This window comes from Mustela nigripes, chromosome 12, assembly GCF_022355385.1.
Source record: "Mustela nigripes isolate SB6536 chromosome 12, MUSNIG.SB6536, whole genome shotgun sequence".
NCBI classification, from domain to species: Eukaryota; Metazoa; Chordata; class Mammalia; order Carnivora; family Mustelidae; genus Mustela; species Mustela nigripes.
The window spans coordinates 85,051,344-85,074,137 of record NC_081568.1 but is presented as its reverse complement, the minus strand read 5'-3'; the positions used below and the strand labels follow the sequence as shown (position 1 = coordinate 85,074,137).

General features: G+C 35.9%; 1 protein-coding gene across 5 annotated transcripts in view; it reads left to right on the top strand.

Moving 5' to 3' along the window:
• IL6ST (interleukin 6 cytokine family signal transducer) overlaps window positions 1-21,849 on the top strand; it is a 54,183-nt gene extending 32,334 nt beyond the window's left edge. For 2 of the 5 annotated variants that reach the window (XM_059417882.1, XM_059417881.1), the window contains 12 exons: window positions 2,113-2,279; window positions 2,791-2,945; window positions 4,886-5,045; window positions 6,898-6,980; window positions 7,604-7,814; window positions 8,271-8,453; window positions 10,304-10,405; window positions 10,585-10,731; window positions 11,018-11,158; window positions 14,326-14,422; window positions 16,359-16,440; window positions 17,173-21,849. In XM_059417882.1, the coding sequence (XP_059273865.1) occupies window positions 2,113-2,279; window positions 2,791-2,945; window positions 4,886-5,045; window positions 6,898-6,980; window positions 7,604-7,814; window positions 8,271-8,453; window positions 10,304-10,405; window positions 10,585-10,731; window positions 11,018-11,158; window positions 14,326-14,422; window positions 16,359-16,440; window positions 17,173-17,910 (2,266 nt within the window). In that variant the 3' untranslated portion in view covers window positions 17,911-21,849. Of the gene's footprint in view, window positions 1-2,112; window positions 2,280-2,790; window positions 2,946-4,885; window positions 5,461-5,953; window positions 5,959-6,879; window positions 6,981-7,603; window positions 7,815-8,270; window positions 8,454-10,303; window positions 10,406-10,584; window positions 10,732-11,017; window positions 11,159-14,325; window positions 14,423-16,358; window positions 16,441-17,172 lie in introns of those variants that run through there. The other 3 variants (XR_009407490.1, XM_059417884.1, XM_059417883.1) reach the window with 3 other exon arrangements.
• Window positions 21,850-22,794: the final 945 nt, after the last annotated feature.

The window sequence follows — 22,794 nt, the reverse complement described above, 5'->3', positions numbered from 1 at the left end:
ATTAAGTAGATGTAATTATACATTTACAGGTATATTTTTGGTTTTTGGTAAAATTTATATGCACCTTTAAATATAACTTAGATACCTGAAGCGTTATCAGTCAGTGACCCTTGACTAGTCTAGTTACGTAACTTAGACCTTACCAAGATACAAAACATTACTCATACCCCAGAGAGTTCACTCTGCTCCTTCCCAGTCAGACCTACCCACCACCCTATCTCACCCTGTCCCACAAAGCAACTACTGCAGTGATTTTTCTCCACTATAAATTCTTGTTTGTTCCTACTGTCATGTAGATGTAATCATACAGCATGTATAGTCCCTAGCATCCTCCAAAGATGAGGGTTCCCCCCCTTCATTACGAATTCATACTGAAACACATTTTACATGTTCAGTCCATTACTATGAACTTTCCTTGATGCTTACATTGTCCCATCTTTGGATAGGAACCTGCTCAGGTTGGCTTTTCCTTTTGACTTCACTCACTAGTCTTTGATAGCTGTCTTCGACAGCTTCCTTCCTTTTTGATATGACATGACTTTGCAGATTCATCTTAGTATATATGTCCTTCCCCAGGCCAAGAATCAACCATTTCCCAGGTAGCCATGGTTCCATTTAATAGAAAATACTGATTAGACTTCAGTCAAGCTAGGGGAGCTTACTGCTATGGGGTTGTTCTAGGGTTTTACAGTAGATACAGCTAGGCAATGTTTTTAAGGTAAAATACATCATGCACTAATACTGATATTTCCAGTTTAAAATCTGGACTACCTGTTTTTACTTAATTTCATCCATCTAACATTACACCTTCTGTGCTGAAAACCTTAGTCTCCAGCAGCACCAATATAGTAGTTCTTTGCTTTATCTCATAGTAAGCAGCACCTGCAGAATAGCAATGCCAATATCAGCATGAACAGTGAATACTAAAATGAATTTTAAGATTGTTTTTCTTCCCCTAAGGATATAGTTAAATTACTTTTTTTGTGTGTGGGTTTTTTTTTTTTTTTTTAAAGATTATTTATTTATTTATTTGATGAGATCACAAGTAGGCAGAGAGGCAGACAGAGAGAGAAGGAAGCAGGCTCCCCGCTGAGCAGAGAGCCCGATTCGGGGCTTGACCCTGGGATCATGACCTGAGCCGAAGGCAGAGGCTTTAACCCACTAAGCCACCCACGTGCTCCTTAAATGACGTTTTAAAGCTACTTAAAGGGGTGCCTGGGTGGCTTAGTCGGCTCAGGTCATGCTCAGGTCATGCATGATCCCAGCGGCCTGGGATCACACTCTGAATCAGGCTTCCTGCTCAGCAAGGAGCCCGCTTTTCCCTCTCCCACTCCCCTTGATTCTGCTTGCTCGCTCGCTCTCAAAGAAATAAAATCTTAAAAAAAAAATTACAAAAATTAAGGCACTTAAAATAGTTTGTGTGTTAAAGCACCAACTCAGTACAAGAGTTCATATGTTTCATTTTGCTTTTGATTTTTAGGAATTCTTTAATTGAGAAATAATTGATCTACAATATCCTGTTTATTTCAGGTATACATCATAGTCATTCATAAAAGTTAACCTGTTCGTGGTTTTGACTTAACCTCCTACTTTAAAAAAAAGTGTGTATATGTCTTTTTAATTGATGCATAATTTAAAATTGAGTAAATAGTACCACTTGAAACTTTTTTCATGATAGAAATCAGAAAGGGTTTGACTGGAAAGAGACTAAGGGAGTTTTCTGGGGTTGACAGAAATTCTGACCTTGTCCTCCTATCACCTCCTAGTATATTGTGCTTAGAATAATCGTAACTGCTTGAAGAAGGACATTGAGGGTCCAGTAAGGATTGTTTCAGGAATGGAAAGAAATAGTAGTAAGGTCACAGGAAATAGATGATTTTTAGAGATGGGTCATCGGGGATAGTGCATATTATTCTAAATGCAATGTTCTTGGTGTAAAATTTTGAAAAAAATGTTTTAAGATACAGCTCAAACTCCATTTTAAAGGGACGCCTAATAGTTCTTAAGAAATTTTATTTTAAGCTGTAACAGTCTGGGCCTCATCAGGTAACCTTTTTCACAGTAATTTTTTAAAATCTCTTTTTAATGCAGTTCTTCCATTTTTGTATTTAGGGCAACAGAGAAGTTTGCTGATTGTAAAACAAAACGTGACACCCCCACCTCATGCACTGTTGATTATTCTCCTGTGTATTTCGTCAACACTGAAGTCTGGGTAGAAGCAGAGAATGCCCTTGGGAAAGTTACATCGGATCATATAAATTTTGATCCTGTAGATAAAGGTAGTTAGAAGCCTGAATTTGAGAATTTACTGGGGTATATACAGTGGCCTTTTTCTATATACAGAAAAAGGGCTAACTCTTTTAATGATTTTTATAAATTTGCTTTAATAACAACATTGAAAATCTGGAAAAATAATAATACAGCTGTACTACAGTGTTTTTGACTTAGAATGTTACCTGCTAGTATTTATGCAATTATCAAACGTTTTACAACAAAGCAATTAGAGTATACATGTTTTGTTTTTATTGTCTCTGTCTTTACATACATCATAAATCTTTGTCTTTTGATAACTGAACCTGAAAAGATTAATAGGCACATAATAACTTGACAAAACTACAATTTCTTTAGAAACCTTTTCATTATAATAGTATGACATTGCATTGTTTTCAAAAATAATAGTTCATTTGGTAAGAATAAATATGAAACAAAAATAAGTAGTACGTTTTGAGTTTGTATAAGAAGTTGTAAAAATGAACCATGATAAATATTCGGATTTATTTTATTCTTCAGTGAAGCCCAATCCACCACATAATTTATCCGTAAGCAACTCAGAGGAACTGTCCAGTATCTTAAAATTGACATGGATCAACTCAAGTATCCAGGATTTTATAAGACTGAAATACAACATTCAATATAGGACCAGAGATTCCTCAGTTTGGAACCAGGTAAATTGCAAGTTACTGTTTATGCAAATAGTCTCGCAACCCTCTAACCTAAAAGTCTGAATATCCTAAGGTTGTGGTTACATGAAATACTTTGCTTGATACCTCTTCTTGATCTGTGTTTCACGTAGGTGCAAACAGGAAGACATTCAGATTGAAAATACAGTTTTGCAAAAACAAAAAAAAAAAAAAAAAAGAAAAGAAAATACAGTTTTGCTTAGTACGGTAGCTTTGAAGTATGGGAGTGATACCAGGTGGTAAGGAGTAGTACTTTCGATGGGAGGTGAAAGGAACACAAAAAATGAGCAAATAAAGGGGGGGAGTACATAAAGAGATTATTTGGCTAAGTAGAGCAGGGGTTGGCAAACTAAATCTGCAAGCCAATTTCAGCCAGCCATCTGTCTTTAAAAATAAAGTTTTAAAATATTGTCTTTGGCTATTTTGTGCTGCAGCGGACAAGTTGAGCAGTTGGAACGGAGACTATCTGGCCCAGAGCCTAAAATACTCACTATCTAGTTAGCGCGTTTTAGAAAGCATGTCAACTTTTTAGTAGAGGAAGTAGTAGTTGGGGAACTTAAAGACTGAAAAGGAACAGAAGAGTATACCAAAGATGATGCTGCCACCAAAAGAAGTACTTGGAACTTTTAAAAAAGACAATCACCATAGCTTGTGCTCCCCGTAATATTTGTCACAACTTCATTTGTCACTAACACCATGCTTTTTCTTTCTCTTGTTGCAATAATGAGCTCATAAGGATTTGAGCTCATGATTTTAATACTTCTGCTCTCCATTCCACTTACAGAAGGACTGGTCAAAATAAAATTAGAAAAAGCAACAAATGAAAATGGATTAATGCTTCATGTTAGACAGTATACATACCTGAACTTAAAAGTATTTTTTGAGGGCGCCTGGGTGGCTCAGTGGGTTAAGCCGCTGCCTTCGGCTCAGGTGATCTCAGGGTCCTGGGATTGAGTCCCACATCGGGCTGTCTGCTCAGTGGGGAGCCTGCTTCCTCCTCTCTCTCTGCCTGCCTCTCTGCCTACTTGTGATCTCTCTCTGTCGAATAAATAAATAAAATCTTTAATTAAAAAAAAAAGTATTTTTTGATATCACAGAAACTTAATTCATTAATAATAACAAAAAAATGATACCTGCTTTGTATTCACTATTGAAATATCATAGTAATGAAATTCCATAGTAATAGAATTAGTTATTATCTGTATTCTCTCTTCCTGAAAACAAGTTTTGTTTTTCTTGATTGGGCTAGATACCTGCCTTTTTCCTATCCAGAGTTGCACTCTGCTCTTCCCTCCTGTGCTTACTCTTATCTTGGAATGCTGACCTGTATGGATTTCATCTGTGGGTTCACATGCTCTCTGGTTTCTTGGTGAATATGGTTAAAGGAAGCAGGGGATCTGGCAAGAGAGAAAAGTGAGATCAGCATATTTATTTTCCCTGCTTCCTCCTGGAGCTGCCCATTCTCTCAGCCTAAGGTCACTGCTCTACTAAAGTTAATCCTGTCTGACCCTCTTCTCCCAGTTGCTGTTGCCAGCCCTTTTGGCCTGGGGGTAATAACAGTTCCAAGCCCCTGAGTAATGACCACTATCTAAGGTTTCCCTATACTCTGCCCATACTTGCTTTTAAAACCCTTCTTGAATTGAATTCTAATTGGAGTATACTATCTTTCTTCTGCTGAAACTCTAAGTGTTACAGGCCCAATGGAAGAAAAATAAATAAATGAAGGATTAATAATAGATGTTTCCATACTTTGAAATATACTAACTTCACTAACTCAGACAGCTTTTTGATTTGCATTTATATCTCTCCTGAGCTTGAATTTATTAGTCCTGTTTCATTAAATGAGTTTCCAAATGTTAGGGAATTTAGGACAGTTAAAATAAATACATGGATTTTTTTAATTAGTTGATCTGCTTTGATTTCAGATTCCTCCTGAAGATACAGCATCCACTCGATCTTCCTTCACTGTCCAGGACCTTAAACCTTTTACAGAATATGTATTCAGGATTCGTTGTATGAAGGAAGATGGTAAAGGCTTCTGGAGTGACTGGAGTGAAGAAGCAAGTGGTATCACATATGAAGATAGTGAGTAATTAAGATACATGAGGAAATAAAGTTTTTGGAATTAGGGCTATGAATTGTATCTGGTTTTAGTAATGTAGACCACTCCTTATTTTATGACCATTTTATTCAAACTTGTATTTTACACTTCTGTTCTAACATCAAGATGTAAAATGTGCATGATTGTGTTAATACATGATTCCTCATAAAGAAGATGCCCAGGAATGACCATGAGAAAACCACTGAACTAACAGTTAAGTCCAGAACACTTTATAAAGGATGGTAGTTCAAAGATACCCCCAAAAGAGAATCATATCCTAACTTCATTAAAGTCATACTAACAAAATATACCATAGTCACTCACTGTCAGAAATACATGTGTACTATTACTTGTTCGTTTCTACCAGCACTTAATAAACCCCTGGAAAAGAATCCTAGAGTTTTGGTTTATTTTCATTTTTCCTTTCCCCACCCCCCACGATCATACGGGGCATAGAACATAGAATCCAAAAGTCATAAAAGGGTATATAGGATCCAAGGTAAGATCTCCTGCCCACAACAGTTAAAATTAGTAATTTCTTTTGTAGCAGTCAAGAATGTGGCATACAGAATTTTTTCTTTTTGAACAGTTTTATTCCATAGTTTCATCCGTCAGGTTTCAATGGCAACAGCTCTGGGTTTAAAACCTCCTGTACCACCACTGTCCCTTCACTTCCGCTTCACTAGAGGTTAGATAGTGAAGAGAGAGTATCAAAAGCAGAAAAGTAAACTGCCTTTTCCTCTAGATTTTCTCTTATTCTCATAAGTGACATGAAAGAAAGTAGTTCTGCTATTGCTGATTTGAGGGTCTTCAACTGGATTTCTTTGTCTTGGCTAGGAATTCTTAAACTGGGATCCATGGGGCTTTGCAAGCTGGTGGGTCAGTTGCAGAGGGGAAGTGGGGAGGGTGGTTCCTGAACTCAAGTGTGGGCAAAATAATAATGGCTAGTGCCTGTGTGTGTTTTTTTGGGAGGGGAGATGGTGGAAATCATGAACCATTAGATTAAGCAATTCTTCAATTTAATGAGTGATTCCTCTAGATTCTTTTTATGTTAGGAAGTCTTTTTGGACTATAACACTTCATTATAGTTTCTTGGTCTTGATTTTGTATACTCGAGTTGTGTATCTGTACTGGCAACCTTGTCCCCAGCCTTGTGTCCTTTTCTCTGTTATGTCCTCCATAATTACCTCTTTATAGTAAATCACATCATTGCTTAGACTTCCTTTTTTACTCTGTTGAACCATAGCTTAAACTTGAACCATACTGCACTTAAAAAATTCTAAAAAAAATCAGTTGATTGCATAGGAATTTTTAGAACCTAATTTATTAGCATTTGATACTTGTTTTATAAAGTGGATTTTCATTTCTCATGTTGGTGATTATGACGGCAACACTGCAAATTCATTTTTATTGTATCTTGTCAACAGTCCTAACGTAAGGTAATAAACTTAGCCCACATTTATTCCATTTATGTTGTTTTATATTCATACATATACACACAAACACACACATTTAGGAGTTTAAAGTATTTAAACATAATTTTTCAGTTTGAGTTTCAGCAGTAAGAAGTGATCCATCTTGGGTTGTACCTTAGGATATGTATGTAGTTTTATAATTTCATGACTAGAAGAAAAATCCAGTATAATCTAAATTACCAAGTGATCTATTATCCTGACTAAAGGAAGACCCAGGCATAGCATTCTAGAATGGGGAAAATGATAGTTTAAACAGTGACTAAAGGGCAAGAATATTAAGAACAAAGTAAGAGAATAATTTCCAAGATAATACTTTATTGTTAAAAACTTCTATTTTAAAAAGTTCATGTCATTTTTTTAGGACCATCCAAGGCACCAAGTTTCTGGTATAAGATAGAGCCATCCCATACTCATGGCTATAGATCTGTACAACTCATATGGAAGGTAAAAAAAAAAAATTGCATGTTTATCTTTTGTCACTTAATGTAAATACATTTTATATGACATATGAGTGTAGTTTTTTAACTTAAATTTTGATTCATCTCAGTATCAGGAAAACATTTGACAAATAGAAACACAAAGCTTTGTATATATTACATAAACTGCAGGTTATATCTGTTAAGCATTTGTGAAAAGTTCTATGAGAAGGATTTTGTCTGTCATTGAACTTTCCTGAGTGTCTCATGGAAAACAATTTTTAAAGGTTTTGAGTAATCAAAATGTATTGCCAATAATAATTGTTCTTAACTCTGTAAGGCTGCAAGCATGTCCATACTAAAAAAAAAAATACTCAGGAATAAAATACAATTTAGAGCCAGATAGCCACAGTGTAGGTACTAGATACAGAACTAAAAGCTAATGAAATCGTGCTACTTTTCTTCCTAGTCAAAGTTACAGGTTTATTCTTTCTTACTATGTAGTAGTTTACTTAAGGTAGTGAATTGTAAATGAGATTGCAGGTACCTTTTTTTCAGTTAAACATTTAGAGGTTTTACATAACAGCAGAATTTGTGAACACAGAGAAAACTGATTAACTTTTATTAAAATTTTAAAATATTTTATTATAGACATTGCCTCCTTTTGAAGCCAATGGAAAAATTTTGGATTATGAAGTGACTCTCACAAGGTGGAAATCACGTTTACAGAATTACACAGTTAATGAAACCAAATGGACAGTAAACATCACAAATGATCGTTACATAGCAACTCTCACAGCGAGAAATCTGGTTGGCAAATCAGATGCAGCTGTTTTAACTATCCCTGCTTATGACTTTAAAGGTTTGTGTCTGTGAGATGGCATCGACTTAAGGATGGGAAAAGGTGGTTCTTAAAGTAGAAGATACTCTGAGGCATAGTACATAGTTAACTTACGTGAACAGCCAAGTAATTTGTTTTATTCTTAGGTGGCTCACTTAAACTTTGAAGTAAACTGCTTAATTCATTTCAGTCTTTTCTGATTACTTGGTTTTTAAGACTATGGGATCCATGTATGAATATGACTTAAATATATTGTTCATAGCTTTCAAAGAAGGAAAAGGCCATTTACATATAGAAAACACTTGAATTTTGAGAAAGGAAGAATTTTAGTTGCATAAATTGTATGTAAATTATAATGTGCCTTTATTCATGGAAATCCATATTATCATATGTTACAAAAACTGATACGTAAAATACCAAAATTGCAGATTTTTAATGCTCACTTAACCATATTGGTATTCAACCTTTGTTTTAAAGCTACTCGCCCTGTAAGGGATCTTAAAGCGTTTCCCAAAGATAATATGCTTTGGGTGGAATGGACTGCTCCGAATGAATCTGTAAACAAATACATCCTTGAGTGGTGTGTATTATCAGATAAATCGCCTTGTATCCCAGACTGGCAACAGGAAGATGGATTAGTACACCGCACCTATTTAAGAGGTATTCCTGGTTAGAAAAAATTTAAGTTGATATCCTTATGTCTTACTCTTCAGACAGATTTTTCTTCTACGTATTTTTTGTGCGTTACAGATGCTGTGGTCCCCTGAAAAGTTAAATCTAGTTTGCCACATGTGTGACTCTCACCAAGTCATATCAAACCTCGTTCAGTTGCAGGGTCTTTTTATGGATAGAGTGGGGTTAATAGTATTTCTCTTTATAGTTAAGGAACACTTAAATTGTAAAGAGAAATATTATATGACCTCTGCCTGTAATTAGTTGCATTCTTTCTGTACCTGATTTAACTCCCTCATCCTGCAGTGAGAAAATACTTTTCCGTAGCATCTGAATGACTTAACTCTTAAAGCTGTTGAATAGGGAAAGCGGAATTAGAACAGATTACTTTATGTCTTTTAACTGGAAGTTGTAATGGACAGAAAGTAATGATGTTGTAGAGCTCCAGAATGGTGGATTACCCTGTGTTTTAAGGTACAACTTAACTGTGTGGCTTTGAAGTGATAAAACAGCTTTAAAGAGAAAACATTTAGCTTGCATGTGCCACGCCTCTTCCTGCAAGTACCGCAGGATAACCATTAGAATTCAGCTGTGAGTAATATGATTAATTAGAGAAGCTATAAACAAGGACGTAATCAATCTGCCATAAGGTTTGTGAGTTTGATTTATAAAACAGGCTATTTGGCTCTCCTTACCCTCTTATTCAATAAACAATTTTAATAAATGTGGTTTCTTCTCAGCCTTATCAAAAGCAAGGTAGAGCTAAGAGGGAAGACCTACATTGGTAATAACTAGACAATAGAAATGTTTTTAAGATAGCATAGCATAATCTGCAGAGACAGGTTGCATAGGGAGCCCTGATAGTTCATAGCTCTGATAACATCACTGTATTAAAGCAGAATATAACACTCATCATCTTGTTAATACTGAGTCATCAAGAAAAAGTAAAGTTACTCTGTTTAAGAAAGCAATGGACCATATAATAACTTTACAACTTTACAAGTAATATTTAAGGAAATAAAAGTTCCTATTGAATGATAAGTAAAATAAATATTTTCTGATGTGGACAGGTCAAATTCTGTAAAAAAAAGAACTTAAAAATTTTTAATATTGTGTATCGGTAATAGATTATTTTGTTAATTTGAAGAGATCAAAAGAATTTATAAATAATAAATAATTTTTTTTTAACTTTTGGGGGGAAATAGTACTAATTCTTTTTTTTCCCAGTGACCTGACAAACCAGGGCCATTTCCCTAGCTCTTAACAGTGGGTCTTCAGGTAGTTCTCCAAGAATTAGTTAAAATATACAAACACTGTCGAACTATAAGACCAAGGATAATTTGAAATCAATGTTTTATTGTAAGTCCTGGATAATAATACAATAATTACTTTAACTGACAGTATATTTTTTTATTTCCATGATACTGGCAATAAAAGTAAGCTTTTATTTAACTTTTACTCTGTTAAGCTTGAATCCAGTACACACAAATCAATGCTTGATTTAAAAGCTGCAGTTCTAGGGGTGCCTGGGTGGCTCAGTGGGTTAAAGCCTCTTACCTTCAGCTCAGGACATAATCCCAGGGTCCTGGGATCGAGCCCCGAATCAGGCTCTCTGCTCAGCAGGGGAGCCTGCTTCTCCCTTCTCTCTCTCTGCCTGCCTCTCTGCCTACTTGTGATCTCTGTCTGTCAAATAAATAAATAAAACCTTAAAAAAAAAAAAGAATTAAAAACTATAGTTCTAAAAGTTTAATAACCATGAAATTATAATGTAAAAATAAATAATGGAATTACACTTTTATTATGGTGGAAAAAATGTTTCTCTCCTTTTCTTTCTTTAGGGAACCTAGCAGAGAGCAAATGTTACTTGATAACAGTTACTCCAGTATTTGCTGATGGACCAGGAAGCCCGGAGTCTATAAAAGCATACCTTAAACAAGCTCGTAAGTCCAAACTCATTTTCTTTGAAATGTGTTGTTTGCTATTAACAAAGGTGTTTTTTCTTCTTAAAATAAGGGTATGTGTTACAGTGTTCAAATAAAATAACGAAATTCTAGTGAATTCTAGTAATATACTGAATTGTAATGATTCTCAGTTATCAAATACTTTTCTTCTATTCTAGCACCTTCCAAAGGACCTACTGTTCGGACAAAAAAAGTGGGGAAAAATGAAGCTGTCTTAGAGTGGGACCAACTTCCTGTTGATGTTCAGAATGGATTTATCCGAAATTATACTATATTTTATAGAACCATCATTGGAAATGAAACCGGTAATAAAATTATCAGTTATTAAAAATTACTGGTTTTTTTCTTAAGCTTTCAAATATTAAGTCTTTCTTAGAGTATATTATCATCAGAAAAGAGGCACCTGAGAATTTGTCTAATGGTTGCTTTTGTGGTCCTATTAAAGAAATACTGTGTTGTGCTTATTGGAGAAGAGTGTGTCAGAGATATGAAAATTATTTTCTGAATACTTTTTGCGTTTTTAATACTTTTTCAAAAGCTAAATCAGAAACACTGAGCAGTTGAATAAACCACACTTACGATTTCTTCTAGCTGTGAATGTGGATTCTTCTCACACGGAATATACATTGTCCTCTTTGACCAGTGACACTTTGTACATGGTACGAATGGCAGCATACACAGATGAAGGTGGAAAGGATGGCCCAGAATTCACTTTCACTACACCAAAGTTTGGTAAGTAATGTTGGCTCTTTCCTTCTTTTTCGTTTTAAAGTTTGATCAGGCTAAAAGCAGACTTAGATTCATAGAAAAAGCATTTTTCATAAATTACGGTTTTTGTCTTTATCTGATTTTGATGGTTTCTTTAAACTATTAAAGCTCAACCTCTGTTACTTCATTAACAGCTTCTCACTCCTTTCATCTATATACTCCCTAAATGCTGAAAGAATTTTTGTATCTTTCTAAGTGGGTTCATATTTTCACTGGCAAAAATCAAGTGTGGTCTTTCTTCCTTCTCTTAATCCTTTCTATAGGCAGATTGCTGGAAAGATGAGTCCACCCTTCCACACTCTACTTCTGTTCCTCCAGCTCAGTCTTTGACTTCCTTAAAACCAGGCCGCCAGCTCCCACTCCACTGAAATCTCCCTCACATCCCTCAGGGATGTCTTCTTAGTTATGATCTCCCTGGCATGCTTTTTAGTCTTTTTTCTGTACTTCTCAGCATTTGAGTCTGTTGGCTTCTCCATCCTCGAAACTGCCTCTTGGTCCTTCTATGGAATAGCGCCCTCCTGAGTCTTCTCCCGCTCTGGTACTTCCCTTCTTGGCCTCCTTTTCACTCTTAAAAACAGTATGTATTTTCCAGAGCTCTGTTCTCCGCCCTATTTTATTATCTGCCTATTCACACTCCCTGTGACTTCAGCAGTCCTCTCTCTCCTTCACAAATAACATCTCTTTTCCCTGACAAAACCATCCAGGTCTTTGCCAAAGCCAGAAATTTAGATAAGGTTGTAGTAAATTTTCCCCTATCTTTTTTGCTTACATAAGCCAAGTATAAAGTCCTGTTGATCATGCCTTCTAAATTACTGCTTTTGCATGCCCTTTGATAATCTCTTCCTTGACCCTAAGCTTCTCAGGATTTTCTCCCATCTTTTTCTGTCTTTTCCTAATGTGAGCTTTTCCTATGTGAGCTTCTTACCTTTTGGCTGTTCTTTAGCTTCCCTAATGCAGACTGAAGCTGCATTCATTCTTTTTTCTACTACATTTTGAATCAGTATAGAAATTATTATAATTGTATTTGTAATGTCCACCCCCAAGTACCACCACAGTGATTGATAAGTAGAAACTTAATATTCCTGATTGATTGCTGAATGAGAAAATGAATGAGTAACTACATAAAATAGATAATAAAAGATCTGAGCTTTGCTGTGATATCCAGTAATATACATAGTTTCTGGAATAAGGTTTGTGGTGATATGTTAATAAAATATATGTAACAAGTAATAATTGAAATTGATCTTCAAAAAAAAAACTTTTCAAATACTACCCTATTTGTGAAAGTAACATTCTGTAGAGCAGAAGAAAAATCACTCCTAATCTCTCTTCTAGAATAATCTTCTAACATATTGTGTATCCTTCTAGTATTATCTGTGCATACATTTTTTTCCCAAAATTTAGAGCATAGGATTTACTTTATTATCTACTTTTTTCACTGATCTATCTATTGTTTTGATTGTGGAACTATTATGGGTTCTTACTATAACATGTGGCTTGCTCCCAAAGGACCTTACAGTGTATTTGAAGAAATGCAGCATAAGCAAAGTAATTGAATGGAAAGGCATTTGGGCCATGTAGGCAGTAAACAGAGGAGGAGGAGGTTAAAGGTAATTAGGGTGACTTTTATCATCAAAAATTTTATAAAGGAGACAGTACTTGAGCCTCAAGGATAGGATGTGAACAAATAGGAAGAAGAGTGCATCTTAGGACAGAATGAGCAAAGGCCCAAGACATAAAAACATAGTAAGTTAGCAGCAGTACAGAAGAGGTTCTGCTTGAATTTGATTTGGTATAGATACGAATATATGAAACCTGAGCATACAAGTAACTAGTATTTGCCAGTCTACGGTTTTTTCCTGAGCATTGATCTGACTTACTGATTTTAAAGTCTTCCCATGAAAGACTAATTAGGTGGAGACTGGAGGAGTTAACCAGAAACAATTGTAAGGTCAATCATTAAAAAGTAACTCCAATATAAACTATCCAATTAGTGATTCATTTGATTAAGTAAGCCCTCTTTAAAATGCAGATTAGGGATCATCTGCTAATTAGAAATCTTAGGCTTACTGATTTTTAGGTGATAACTATTCCTACTATTGCCACTCCTTGTATTTAAGATTCTTTTTTTAGTATATGTGCTGCCGAAAGTGAGCTCAAACTTTTCTTGTGTTGTATTTAAGATTCTTTAAAAATTCTGGGTACCGGGGTGACTCGTTAAGTGTCTGCCCTTGGCTCTGATCATTATCCCAGAGCCCTGTCCAGTCCGGCCTGCTCTAGCTCAGAAGGGAATCTGCTCTCTCCCTCTGCCTTTCCGCACTGCTCGTGCTCTCTGTCAGAAATAAATAAACAAGATCTTAAAAAAAAAAAAAATTAAAAAGTACAATTCCTTAGCCATTTATCAGATATGCCTTGGTTGTTTTTGTTTTGTTTTGGTATTTATTTATTTATTTATTTATTTATTTGAGAGCGCACACAACGGGGGAGGAGGGCAGGGGCACAGAGAGAGGGAGAAAATATCTCCAGCAGACTCCTTGCTGAGTGCAGAGCCTGACTTAGGGCTCAATCCCAGTGCCCTGAGATCATGACCTGAGCCAAAATCTAGAGTTGGATACTTAACCAAACCATACAGGTGCCCTGATGCCATCTTTTTGAAAATAGTAAATAGCTACTAAAATTTTTGCCTGAACCTTTTATTTTTATTCCTTACAGGGGAGCACATCTTTAGTTCAGTTACTAAGATCGTTTTACAACTTCTCTACTTCTCCTCAGTACTCACAGATCTCAAAGATAAGCTTTTGTTAAGATTGTGCTGAGGGCAGATCATAAATGTAATAAATGGTTAGGTTTGGGAGCTCTAACTTACTGAGTAGATTATCTGTCCACTAAACTAAACTTAAAGTCATTTCATTCCCCTAACCAACATACAGTTCATGCTTACCCTGTGGCCAGGTTACTGTGTAAGGTATAAAGGGCTAGAAAAGCAGGGAGAAACCAGCCTTTTAAGTTAAAAACGCTGTAAAAACCAGATGGTATTTCATCTGTTCAACAATCCTCTGGCCGGGAAGTTGCATTATTTGGGTCAACATAGGCATTGACCATTATTTTCTACCTTATCCCTTTGTTTTTAGCTCAAGGAGAAATTGAAGCCATAGTTGTGCCTGTTTGCTTAGCGTTCCTATTGACAACCCTTTTGGGAGTACTGTTCTGCTTTAATAAGCGAGACCTGTAAGTACCCGTTTTTATTTTTACAGTTTTTCCGCTGGATTTATGCTCTGTTCTCTCCCTCAACCTCTGGCTCCAAGTAATTGATTTGCCTTCTGTGACTGTAGTTCTGTCTTTTCTAGGATTCCATATAAATAGAATCAAATAATGCATAGTCTTTTTATATTATGTCTTGCATTTCACCTGTTCTTGAGACTTAGTGTTGAATATACTTCTTTTTCCTATTTATTGAATAGTAGTAATGGGTCTTTTCATGTGCCATTGCTATATATTCTTTGGTGCAGTAAATCTTCTGAAATCTTCTGCCAGTTTTTACATTGGGTTGTTTGCCTGAATGCTGAACTATAAGAGTTCTTTACATACTCTGATTACAGAATTATTCTCAAATGTGTTTTGGAAAGTCTGGTCTTGTGGCTTTGCCTTCTCATTTTTTCATTGTGATTTTAGAACTAAAGTTTCTAATTTTGATGAAGTTTATGTTCTGCATAGGAAATCTTTGCCTAAGTCAAGTGTCATGAATGTGTGTTTTCCTTTGTTTTCCTCTAGAACTGTAATCACTGTAGTCAAAAGTCTATGATTTGTTTTTGTGTATGGTCCGAGGTCAGGGTCAGGGTTCATTTTTTCCCCCCATAGATTCCAGCCTTACTTAGTGAAATTTACTTACCTACTTTTTGCCCCATTGTATTGCCTGGATATCTTTGCCAAAATCAGTTATCCATGTATGTCTGGATTTATTTATGGACTCCGTTCTATTCCACTGATCCATAGGTCAGTTATCCTAGTACCATACTATCTTGTTACTGCTCTGTGGTAAGTTTTGAGAGCAGTTAGTGGAATTCTTCTAATAATCCATTTTTCAGAATTATTTTGGCTAGAGTAAACGGATACTGATCTGAAAAGGAAATTTCCTTGGGGTGGAGGGGAACCCAGTACATGTTGACTGAGATTTTACTGAATCTGTAAGTCAATCTAGGGAAAAACTACAATCTGAACAGGCGTTTACATCTGCATAAATCACATGTCTTTCAGGGGTATATTGGTTTTAATTTTCTTTTGCAGTATGTAATTTCCAGTGGGATAGGCCTTACACATCCTACATTAAATTCATTACTAAATATCTTTTATACAGTTGTAAATGGCATTTTTATCTTCTAATTCTTCATTGCTAGAAATAGAAAGCAATTTTTTAAAGAACTTAGTTCTTGTATACTTAGTTCTTGGATATAGTCAACTACTCTAGGACTTTTTTGGATTTCTTAGCATTTTTGCTGCTCACCAGTGAAGATAGTTATTCTGATGTTTTCAGTTATTTTTCTTGTTATACTGGTTAAGTAAAACTTTGCATTATCACTGGTTTTGGGTTTTGTTTTTTTTTTTTTTTTTTTTCCATTATCACTGGTTTTAAGGGAGAAAGCATTCAGTCTTTTAGGATCACATGGGATGTTGGTTTTGTCAAATGCTTTTTTTGTCATCTATTGATCATACGATTTTTGTTTAGGATCTTAACTTTATTGCTTTTTATATTATACACACATTTTATAGTTGTTTCCACAGGAGAGTCAGTCAGGACCTTATTACTCATCTTTATTTTTATATTTGAACTTATTCTCAAGGTGACTCACTTCCTGTGTACTTATATATACTTAAGGATCTCTCACTTAGGGTTAGAAACTGTATTAAGGTAAATAAATACTCTGGTGAAAAATCAAGTTTTTTCTGGTAGCTATGTAAAAACTTATTAAGTGGTTTAGTTGGAAATTGAACATTAGCTTTTGTTGTTGGGGAAGGGGTATACTGTAAAGCTTTGTGGCTTTCCTCAACTTTTGTTTCTTTAAATTGAACACTTAACAGTTTTTTATTACAGCTAACTTAAACTCATGTTTAGCATATATGCTTAAAACATACGGTTTTACAAACAGCGTATTTCTTTTCTCTTTAGAATTAAAAAGCATATCTGGCCTAATGTTCCAGACCCTTCAAAGAGTCATATTGCCCAGTGGTCACCTCACACACCTCCTAGGGTAAGATAAAATGTCTCTGACTTGTTTATACATGGGCATGTTAGGGTAGGTTTCTAGAGTTAAACCAAATGGTGAGCCCAGATTGAGAAATAAATGGTAATAAAGTATTACACAACATATTCTGATACTCCCTACTTCTGTTTACTTGATGGAACTTTGAAAATAGAAAAGTTGATGTGTAAATACTGCTCTCTGGTAACTGTGTTGTAAGGCAAGCATTTTATATAGGCTATTAAAATGAAATTGAACAGTATACCAGTTTAATAACTGCTGAAAAGATTTCTAGACACCTGAACTCTTCTAACTACCTTAAAGTTGAAATGACTTAACTTTACTACCTTCTAATAATTGTTGAATTTTATGTTAAGATCTAGAATACATTTTATGAGATTTAAGTCATTTGAGTCTGTCTATCCTGGTAATCCTAGGCTCCATAGTCTAGTAAGAGAAGTAATCTTTGTACACCAACCTGTAGCTTATCAAAATTGAACACCTGTATTGATTAGGAATTCTGGTAAAATACATTGATTGATTCTTCTCAGAATTACTCCCACAGTACCTGCAGTTCAGCTAGTTGACAGGACCTAGTGACCCCAAATTATGTCTATCCCATGGGAATTTACTGAGAAGCTTCAGAGATGCATTTCTCTGTGGCTTTAGACTTTTACCATATGTTTCAGAGTTTGAGTAAACGTATGCCAGAGTTACTAATACAGTTTCTTTCTTTCTTAGCATAATTTTAATTCAAAAGATCAAATGTATTCAGATGGCAATTTCACTGATGTAAGTGTTGTGGAAATAGAAGCAGCAAATGACAAAAAGCCTTTTCCAGAAGATCTGAAATCACTGGACCTGTTCAAGAAGGAAAAAATTAGTACTGAAGGACACAGCAGTGGTATTGGAGGGTCTTCATGCATGTCCTCCTCTAGGCCAAGCATTTCTAGCAGCGATGAAAATGAGTCTGCACAAAACACCTCGGGCACCGTCCAGTATTCCACAGTGGTGCACAGTGGCTATAGACACCAGGTTCCATCGGTCCAAGTCTTCTCAAGATCTGAGTCCACCCAGCCCTTGTTAGATTCTGAGGAGCGGCCTGAAGATCTACAACTGGTAGAGAACACAGAGAGCAGTGCTGGCAGTTTCCCCAGGCAACAGTATTTCAAACAGAACTGCAGTCAGCGTGACACCAGCCCAGATATTTCACATTTTGAAAGGTCAAAGCAAGTTTCATCAGTCAATGAAGAAGATTTTGTGAGACTCAAACAGCAGATGTCAGATATTTCAAAGCCCTTTGAAGCTGGGCAAATGAAAATGTTTCAAGAAATTTCTGTAGCAGATGCTTTTGGCCCACATACTGATGGACTGGTAGAGGGATTTGAAACAGTGGGGATGGAGGCTGCAGTTGATGAAGGAATGCCTAAAAGTTACCTACCACAGACTGTCCGACGAGGTGGCTACATGCCTCAGTAAAGACTAGTCCTGTTACAGCTTCAGCAGTACCTGTAAACTAAAGCTGATTTTATCTGTTATTTCAGGTAAAAATAATCTTCACTCACTGAAGATGATCATTTGCCCTTGAGGACAACAACAGACTGTCCTTCCCCCTGGGCAGTTTCCCTTCCAGAATATCTGGGATGATTCTTCAAGCACTACATAAACTGACTTCATCCTCTGAATAGCTGAATGATACTGTGCTGTTTCAGGATGTTTGCACTGAAGAAAAACAGAAAGCTTGTCTCAGATTTGCAAAGTAAAACTTTGTTTTGGTAGCTAGGAAACAGAGGGTATTTAAATAATAAGCAGTGATAAACTTAGTACGGCTACTGATTCTAGTGAGAACAGGCACCAAATAAAGTGGCTGAGATAAGATAAAAAAAATTAGAAGAGTGAGATCTAGACACAAATGACAGTGTAGGGAGAGCTATGGGCGGCATAATTATATGAAGCCGGCATTTTTTGTCTGACCAAAACCAGTCAAAATAGTGGGTCTAATTAGAATATTGCCAACAGGAAGTAATAGACATTCTCTTCCATTGGCAATGATGCTGCCTATTATGAGACAAAGGGAGTACAAGTCTGAATATTTATCATTAAGCAGTCTAACAGATTTTCAAGATCTGCTTTTTATCATTCATAAATTCAGCAAAGTGCCCAGGTAAGAGCTACGAATGAATGCCAAACTATGTTAGCCATTTTAAAAATTCTTTGCCATTTATTAAGACCTTAATTGTTTTTTTAAAGACCTTCATTATTTAACATTCTTCTATATATATGCAAACATGACCCTTTTTGTTAATACTAGAGAACTTGGTTGATGAAGCGCTCTATACAACGTTACATTAAAACATATTTTAAGGTGAAGACACATACTTTGTTTTTATTTTTAAGTAGGCCAAGATTTGAAGGTTTTTTTTTTTCTTCAGTGTTTGAAGCAAACTAAGAGGAGATGGGCACTACTAACAAAATAAAGCATCATCCAAAAACACAACATGTTGATGTTAGTAAGTATCACAGAGCATACCCTATTGTAAAGGCACTTAAATGAAGGGACAGTATTTTAGTATCTGCCAGTTCTGAGGTAGATGGGACTGACTTCTTCTACACTGTGATTTAGATATTAAACCTGCTTTCCGGCAAGTTCTGTTCTTCCCAGAGCAAGGTAAGCTAGGGCTCCAGATTTTAGCACTTAACCCCACTTTCACATTTTTGCCATACCCTGGCCACCACATTTGACAAGGAGGCAGGGCTAAAGACAGGAACAAGAAGTTATGAAGAAATTTTCATAAATCATTAGTGGTCGACTAGTGGTGTGTAGTACATTTTCAGAAGGTATGTTTGGTTTTCTGTATTTGTCACCAAAACCAGGCTAACTTCAAAAGAAGGAAAGTTGCTATACATTGACAGTTGAAATCTAACTCTACTCATTATGCTCTGAGAATATTGTTCATAGTAGACCTACTGTTCGTTAGACGTTATCTTTGTATTCTTGCCAGCTGTGTTTCAGAGCACTTGCACACACACGGTCTTTTTGAGATGGGGGAGAAAAGACCTGGGATTGGCAGAATGACAGGATGAGAAATACATGAGGAAGACCGAGAGAGGCCGAATAGGGACAGAGGGACCCCAGCGTCACACTACAAGATAATGGCACCATGACCATTTAGATCTCGTCAAAGCCTGATCCCATCTAGGACATTTATCTTGCTAAGAATCTGTCCAAAATTTATACCAGTTTTATTTTTCATTCTCTCCAAGTAAATAGTCCTATTTGTAAAATTGTCACCTCTGCCAGTTTTAAAAAGAATTCTGGTGTGATGTTTGTATTTGGGGGCACAGGGGCAATTAGAAAACGTAAGCTTATAATCTAAGGGAGTAAGAATGAAGTCCTTGCAGAAAGAACACTGACTGTAGAAACAAATCTATTGAAACTTGCATAGAACATGGTGCCTTGAGTGCCCCCCCACCCCTGCCGGGTGCAAGAGCATTTTAGACATTTAGTTAAATAAACCTTGAAGAAATAGCCCTATATTTGATTACAAATATGTGATGTACATGCTTGCCTAACGAGAAATGCATTCATGAAACTTGTTTACAAAATTACTTTCCTAAGCCAGGTCTTAGGATGATTGTGGCCTTTAGATAATTTGTTTTGTTTGGAGACATAAGTTGTAGTTTACTTAGGCAGAGAGAAGTCTAGTTTATATGAAAACGAGTCTATATATAAGTTAGTGGATGTGATTCCCACTAAATCTTGAGTATCCAGAAATTTCCATTAAAGTAATGCTGGCACATCCTCTCTATGGACAAAACTAATGCACTGCTTCTGATGCTCTTGGCCTCACAAAGGAGTGTGCCACAGGTGTTGCCATTGCAGTTTGACTGTGAACTGGTGTGTTTGGTCCCATACCCTCATCCCTTACAAAGGCATAATGGTGAGCAACTGTGGGAAAACTCCCAAACTTAGTATTTTAATGCATTTTAACAAAAAAATAAACTTGGATCAGTCAGCACTGAGGAACATAATCCAGTATGTAAGTAGAAAGAAGTAAGGAAAAAAGCAAAACCATTCACACATTGCGTTCACATCAGTTCTTTACCTAGCTGTTGAATTAATTTCAGCCTTACACATTAAGTTGCCTAATCTTCTAGCTCACTGTGAAGTCCAAGGTTCATGAAGTAAAAATGTAAGACATTTGTTTATGAAAGCTCATCCTTTAAGAACATTTAAATAGTTTCATAAATAGAAATAAAAAATTTTTAAATATTATATCCACAGGGCTAAGTAGTTAAAATCAGGAGAAATAATGTAGAAGTAGGATAATTCTATAGTTCTCTAAAATTTGTTAACTGGCGTTTATCAACCAAGTATAAATGAAGTAGGAGAACTCTTCCTCCATTCTGTTACATTCTACGTCATTGTCCTATGTTTGGTTTTAAGAAGAAATTTCCAAACTAGATGTTACCTTTGTTGAAATGGGTAATATGTCAATGTAATAAGCTATATCTCAGAAATCTCAGAGCCCATGGGCTCAAGCCCCATGTTGCATGGAGAGTACTAAAAAAAAAAAAAAAATTTAAATAAAATTGGTCACTCACGGATTTCAAAGATGATGTAAACTAGCAACTTACAGCCTCTTTCTAATGGTCTTCTGCCAGCAGAAAAAATACTCCTTTTCAGAATACTTACAAACAGAATTCAGATACAAGTCAAAAAACAAGCTTTCCAGAGCCGAATGTACTATCTCTTCGATAAATCTTTTTGTGTGTGCTACTAGCATGCATTAGTGTGATATTCTAGTATACAATGCATTAAAGAAAAAAAAGAACTTGGTGTGAGCTCTACTGTGTTTTTTTTCCCTAAATTTTTAGGAGCTTTTTTGCAGTCAGCAGCTCCTTCAAGTGGATTAGTTGGACTTCATTACCCATGCTTAACCATTGATCATGATGAAAATGCATTGAAGACCCCTTAAAGACAAGCTTTGTCTGAACGGTAACTACACGTTTCAAATACTGTAACATGAATGCCAAAACGTGATGTCAAATGGACATTTTAAAGGCAGATATGTGAATATTCTGTAGTCTTAATATGTTTATTGAATATACTCTGAAAGTGTGCAATTTGCTAATACTACAATACAGTGATTTAGCATTAGGTGTGTATCCTCTGTGTATCTTTTTAAGTGCAATCCTTCAAAGTTCACTTGCTGTTTTACTCCCACCTCGTTGACTTAACATAGAAGGCTTGTGTAGAGAGGGTATTGTATTTTTACCTCTGTAGTGAATTGCATGTGCTAGTTGTTACCATGACTATTGGTCTTTATGTTGACATAACTCTAAATGTTACTGTAAACGTTCTTATGTATCAGCTCTAATCTTTGAAGTAAATTTAAGAAATCTTGTTTAAATTTTTTTCTGTGTGTGATCACTAGAGTGATGTCATTATATGTAATGTTTGAGGTAACAGTATTTGTCACTACTGCTGTTGGGTCTTAGTGTAAACTAGATGCTTTCAGAGTTCAGTGGCTTTTTAAATGTCCATTTAGCATAATGGAATCGGTTTCAGAAGAAAAGCAATATATCATCTTAATAAAATAGAATGGACTGAGATTATAAATCAGAAAACTGGTTAATGAATTTTCCAAGATGAGTTCGGGAATCCTAGCACTATACCACCCACCAGTGGATTAATCCCCCGCCCAAGGCACCCGCCAAGTACAGAGGTACTGCGTCATCTAGTGGCTGGTCTGTAGCCACAATGCTGAATCCCCTTAAAACAGACATGGAGCCAATTGAGCATCCATTGGCTGCTACTCTGAGATTACTTAGTCTATGAACCTAAGTACATGATTCCACTTGGAAGAAAATTCTGAACTATTAGATTTGCACATACATTGGAAATTTATCTAAAATAACGCACTGAGTCAAATGCACAAACCAAGTTAGTTAGCTTTATCCCTTTACATAATGTACTACAGGCTACAAAAATAATCTGGCTTTGAGCTTACTGGTCTATGTTTAAAATTCTTCATTTGGCTCTGACTCAGCTTGGCTTTACTTCTTTGTGGTACCTCTGGTCTTAACCCTGATTGATAGTCTCCCAATATATCCTGCTTCCAGAAAGATCATATGGTCTCATAGGGTCATAGGCTCTCAGAGCATTGTTTACCTAACCCAGGGGCAGAGAAGCATCTTTAGCTTTCGGTTTAAGCTTTTTTTTCTCTGTAAAGTTACATAAAATACTGCAGCTTCAAAATACAAAACAGTACAACAAACTGTGTGTACGTGCATGCACGCACATGAGCTTATTTAAGTACGCATTTAAGCTCCATGCTTTGGCACATTCCCTCGAGTGAG